The following is a 5,329-nucleotide window of genomic DNA, read 5'->3' on the forward strand; positions in this document are numbered from 1 at the left end:
AGGAGAGAGAGGCAGAGCGAGGAGGGAGAGAGAGAGACAGGGGAGAGAGGGAAAGGGAGGAAGAAAGAGATAGGGAGTAGAGTGGGGGAGAGAGGGGGGAAAGAAAGAGAGACGGTTAGGGGGGAGAGAGAGAGCAGGGAGAGAAAGAGAGGGAGGAAGAGTGGGAGAGAGGGAAAAGGAGGTAGAGAGAGAGATAGGGAGAGAGGGAAGGAGAGAGATGGAGATAGAGTTGACACACCGGGTCAATAACAGTTGTAATGAGTTTTGGTTCATGTTTCTGAATTGTGATTTTCATCTCTATCTGAGATGTAGAGTACATGGTGTTTTCATTCCTCAGAGGATTGATATTCCTATTTAATTGTCCAATGGACGAGGCCTAACAAATATATTCTGTTTAGCAAATATGAAAATAAGTATGTATTTTCTTTCTGTAAGTTGACCAATATATTTATACTAGCTGCACCCAGCCCTATGGCAGTAAATCATTGCATCAGATTTTGCAATTCAATGCAATTGTCACGCCTGCCCCCGCTCCCCCTCCCTGGCGCTCGAAGGCGCCAGGCTCCCCAGCATTACGCACTCCTGCCACCGTCAGTACTGGTACTTTCCCCATTATGTTAATCAGCGTATTATTGGACTCACCTGGACTCAGTCACCTGTTTATTACCTCCCCTATATTTGTCAGTTCCCCATCTCTGTTCCCTACTGCATTGTTTATCATCTGTCCGTATGTTTCCCGGGGCTGACGCTGTTGCTTGTTCCATGTCTGTTCCTATTAAATGTTGACTCCCGGGCCCTACTTCTCATCTCCAGCGTCGGCTCTTACAGCTTTTGAATATTTGATGACTGTAACAATAGAATAATAACTGAATTATATGAATGAAGTCACAACAACAAAGCATGAATACATGCTACTAATAATCTATTGTCAACTTCCCGTCTATTTGAAACATTTAGATTTATTAATCACTGTTCATGTGTTGAACTATTGAATTCTCACAAGAAAATGATTTGGTTGCAAATGCAGAATGAGAACTTCCACAACTGGAATTTCACTGCTTTGATAGCAGAGACAACAGTGTGTGTTGTGACACAGTTTGGAATTTGGGAATTTAACACATCCAAAAAGAATGTACTGTATGTCATCTCTACAAGGCCTTTGGAATAGGAGTGTTTTGATAAGAAACACTGTGAGAGGGATTCACCCACTGGTGACCTCTCATGGTGTAGTGTCCTCCACAGTTACTACATCCATCCACTGGTGACCTCTCATGGTGTAGTGTCCTCCACAGGTATTACATCCACCCACTGGTGACCTCTCATGGTGTAGTGTCCTCCACAGGTATTACATCCACCCACTGGTGACTTCTCATGGTGTAGTGTCCTCTACAGTTACTACATCCACCCACTGGTGACCTCTCATGGTGTAGTGTCCTCTACAGTTACTACATCCATCCACTGCTGACCTCTCATGGTGTAGTGTCCTCCATAGTTACTACATCCATCCACTGGTGACTTCTCATGGTGTAGTGTCCTCCACAGGTATTACATCCACCCACTGGTGACCTCTCATGGTGTAGTGTCCTCCACAGGTATTACATCCACCCACTGGTGACTTCTCATGGTGTAGTGTCCTCTACAGTTACTACATCCACCCACTGGTGACCTCTCATGGTGTAGTGTCCTCCACAGGTATTACATCCACCCACTGGTGACTTCTCATGGTGTAGTGTCCTCCACAGGTATTACATCCACCCACTGGTGACTTCTCATGGTGTAGTGTCCTCCATAGTTACTACATCCACCCACTGGTGACTTCTCATGGTGTAGTGTCCTCTACAGTTATTACATCCTTCCACTGGTGACCTCTCACGGTGTAGTCCTCCACAGTTACTACATCCACCCACTGGTGACCTCTCATGGTGCAGTCTCCTCCACAGTTACTATTCAATTTCTTGTCTCTGTCTGCTTCATCTGTTAGTGTCTGCCATTGTACTGTCCAAGGTTCATCTTCCATTCACCACTCATACCACACAAGATGAACACACAAAACAAGTGAGAATTCTTTAGAAAATATATTTATTATTGACATAAAATATTAAAGTAACAGTTAAAAGCTTCAGATGTGATCAATGATATGATCATATACAAGACTTTTATGAATAAAAGTGCTACAACGTGTGCAATTTCTGATGCCCATAAAACGAGATCAAACCATTAAACTCTGCAATCACAAAGCCTATTTCATATACAAACAGGTTATAGTAAAATATAATACATTTACTATAGATATAAATTGTAACAGTGACAAAAAGTAACAAATGTTTTCATGAAAAAAAGTTTAAACATTTAGTTTCCTGATAGTCTTACAATGAGATCGTAACCTTATTGCTCATAAAAAAGTGTTATATTATAACTACATTTTTAAATTCCAAAATCTATTTATATAAAATCAGCCCAGAAAATATAGGACTAAGAAAATATAGGTAGATGGATAGCAGATGAAACAGGATGGGAGATTTACACTGGTTATTAACATGTTCAGTTCCTGACTGTTAAATACACATGTTCTGCTGATCTGTATCCAGAACCCATCATCGGATTAGGACTGTGATTTCCTGATGTGAACCGCCTTGTCCCTGAAATAGATTAGAAAAATTCATATTATTTTCAGTTGTTAAGGCCACTCTTATATTTCAATATCTCCAATTAGAGTTGTATCTGTTGTCAAATCTGAAACAGGTTCAGTGTGTCTACATTCAGGAGTACCAACTTTGTTTGTACCATTCATAATAAACAACTATATTCTAAATCCCTTTAAATATTCAAGTGTAAATAGTATAACAGTTGTAATGTTATTTATGAGAGTCATTCTTACCCCAGTCGGTTGACATGTTGGATCACCGAGCTCTGGGAAGGGTCTGCACACAAATCTTTCCCCTTTTTAGTGTGGAATCTGGAAGAGACACATACAAAACCGTAAGTCCATATTCAACACTCTGTTTTTACAGCATTGTTAACCCATATTTCTATTCAACTATAATTACAGTATAATGTATTTTTCTTGCTGAATAATTTAAAGATCTCTAGAGAATCCTGAACCTCAATTCAAAACTAAATAATCACATCAAAGATACTCACATGATAGCAGGGATTCTGCAGATTTCAGTATTATTCTGTATGGTATAGCCTACGATAACTCCAAAAGGTATTTCCCCACCAGTATAGCTTTGACAGCAGCCTCTTCTACGACGTGCTGTAGAAAATGAACAAATCAACAATTAAAGAGGAATCTTGATGAAGACTAAATATTACTCTAATTGTCCAACAGTTTATTTCAGTGTTCCAGTAATAACACAGACAGACGGACTAAGACACAACTTTCACAGCAGAATATTGACCTTGTTTAGCTGCAGAAGCCTCAGTAGTGAACAGCCCCACAGCCAGGAGCACGAGCAGCACAATAACAGGGGCTCTGATCTGGGCCATCTCTTCTTCTGTGGTGCTGTGGTTAGTGATGTGATGAGCTGCTGTCTTGTCTTCAGACAGAGAGATTCAGTGGCTGTGTGAGGTCCTACTCCTCACCAGAGCTATATATATACTCCTGGTGCAGGTGGAAACTTATTCTCTGAGAGGTGAAATGGGCTTTCCTATCCACGCCTTAAAACCAAAGTTCCACGGCAGAATTTCCCCATCACTTTCCCCAACGAGTAACAAAAAGGAACAAGATTCTTCAACAGAACAAGAGGGAGAATGTTTTGAGCCCAATCTTTACTTGCCTATTCATGATCGACAATCATAGTATTAAGTACTAGTATTAAGTACTACATATTTCAATGAAGAATTTGTGTTGATACTGTCACGTTCTGACCATAGTTCTTGTGTGTTTTGCTTGTTTTAGTGTTGGTCAGGACGTGAGCTGGGTGGGCATTCTATGTTGTGTGTCTAGTTTGTCTGTTTCTATGTTTGGCCTAATATGGTTCCCAATCAGAGGCAGGTGTTTTGTGTTGTCTCTGATTGGGAATCATATTTAGGTGGCTTGTTGTGTGTTGGGATTTTGTGGGTGGTTGTTTCCTGTCTTTGTGTTTTCTCTGCACCAGATAGGGCTGTATCGGTTTGCCACATTTTGTTATTTTGTATCGTTGTAAGTGTTCACAGTTTCGTTTTATTAAACATGTTGAGCACTGGCTACGCTGCGTGTTGGTCTGATCCCTGTTACACCCTCTCTTCTCGTGAAGAGGAAGGCTGCCGTTACAGAACCACCCACCAAACTCGGACCAAGCAGCGTGGCTACGGGCAGCAGCAGCAGCAGCGAGTTCAGGAATGGACATGGGAGGACGAGCTGGACGGTAAAGGACCCTGGGCAGAGCCAGAGGAATATTGCCGCCCCAAAGCGGAGCTGGAGGCAGCGAAAGCGGAGAGGCGGCGTTTTGAGGAGCTAAAGGGGAGTGTAGCTGGGTCAAGTAGGAGACTTGAGCCAACTCCCCCTGCTTACCGTAAGGAGCCAAGGATGGAACCAGAGCCGGTGAGGGCGGTATTGGAGGTGAGCGAAGTAGAGACTGTGAAGGATCTAATGGGGAAATTGGAGGAGAGAGAAATTAGGGATTTGCTGGTTTGGTGCATGAGGCACGACATCTGCCCGACGGAGCGTGTCAGGGATTTGATATCACCTGAGTCAGCTCTCCATACTCGTCCTGAGGTGCGGGCTAGCCGTCTGGTGAAGACTGTGCCAGCCTTACGCACCAGGCCTCTTGTGCGCCTCCCTAGCCCTGCACGTCCTGTGCCAGCTCAGCGCACCAGCTCTCCTGTGCCAGCCCCATGCACCAGCTCTCCTGTGGCAGCCCCATGCATCAGCTCTCCGGTGCCGGCGCCACGTACCAGGCCTCCAGTTCCAGCACCCTGCACTCGCCTTGAGGTGCGTGCCCTCAGCCCAGTACCACCAGTGCCTACACCACGCACCAGGCTTCCTGTGCGTCTCCAGAACTCTGTTCCTCCTCCACGCGCTCTCCCTGTGGGTCTCCAGAGCCCTGTACGCACTATTCCTTCTCCCCGCACTCGCCCTGAGGTGCGTGCCCTCAGCCCGGTACCACCAGTTCCGGCACCACGCACCAGGCCTACTGTGTGCCTCAGCAGGTCAGAGTTGCCCGTCTGCCCAGCGCCGTCTGAGCTGCCCGCCTGCCCAGCGCCGTCTGAGCTGCCCGCCTGCCCAGCGCCGTCTGAGCTGCCCGCCTGCTCAGCGCCATCTGAGCTGCCCACCTGCTCAGCCCCATCTGAGCTGCCCGCCTGCCCAGCGCCGTCTGAGCTGCCCGCCTGCCCAGCGCCGTCTGAG

The 5,329-nt window shown here is 45.4% G+C and overlaps 1 protein-coding gene across 1 annotated transcript; it reads right to left on the minus strand.

Moving 5' to 3' along the window:
* Nucleotides 1-2,602: 2,602 nt before the first annotated feature.
* LOC120055682 (C-C motif chemokine 4-like) lies at nucleotides 2,603-3,489 on the minus strand. The gene is made up of 4 exons (XM_039003575.1): nucleotides 3,402-3,489; nucleotides 3,142-3,256; nucleotides 2,879-2,956; nucleotides 2,603-2,639 (listed from the first exon to the last, which is right to left on the minus strand). The coding sequence occupies exons 1-4, from the start codon at nucleotides 3,487-3,489 to the stop codon at nucleotides 2,603-2,605; spliced, it is 318 nt and encodes a 105-aa protein (XP_038859503.1).
* Nucleotides 3,490-5,329: the final 1,840 nt, after the last annotated feature.

The sequence above is a fragment of the Salvelinus namaycush genome, chromosome 11, assembly GCF_016432855.1.
Source record: "Salvelinus namaycush isolate Seneca chromosome 11, SaNama_1.0, whole genome shotgun sequence".
Lineage (NCBI taxonomy): Eukaryota > Metazoa > Chordata > Actinopteri > Salmoniformes > Salmonidae > Salvelinus > Salvelinus namaycush.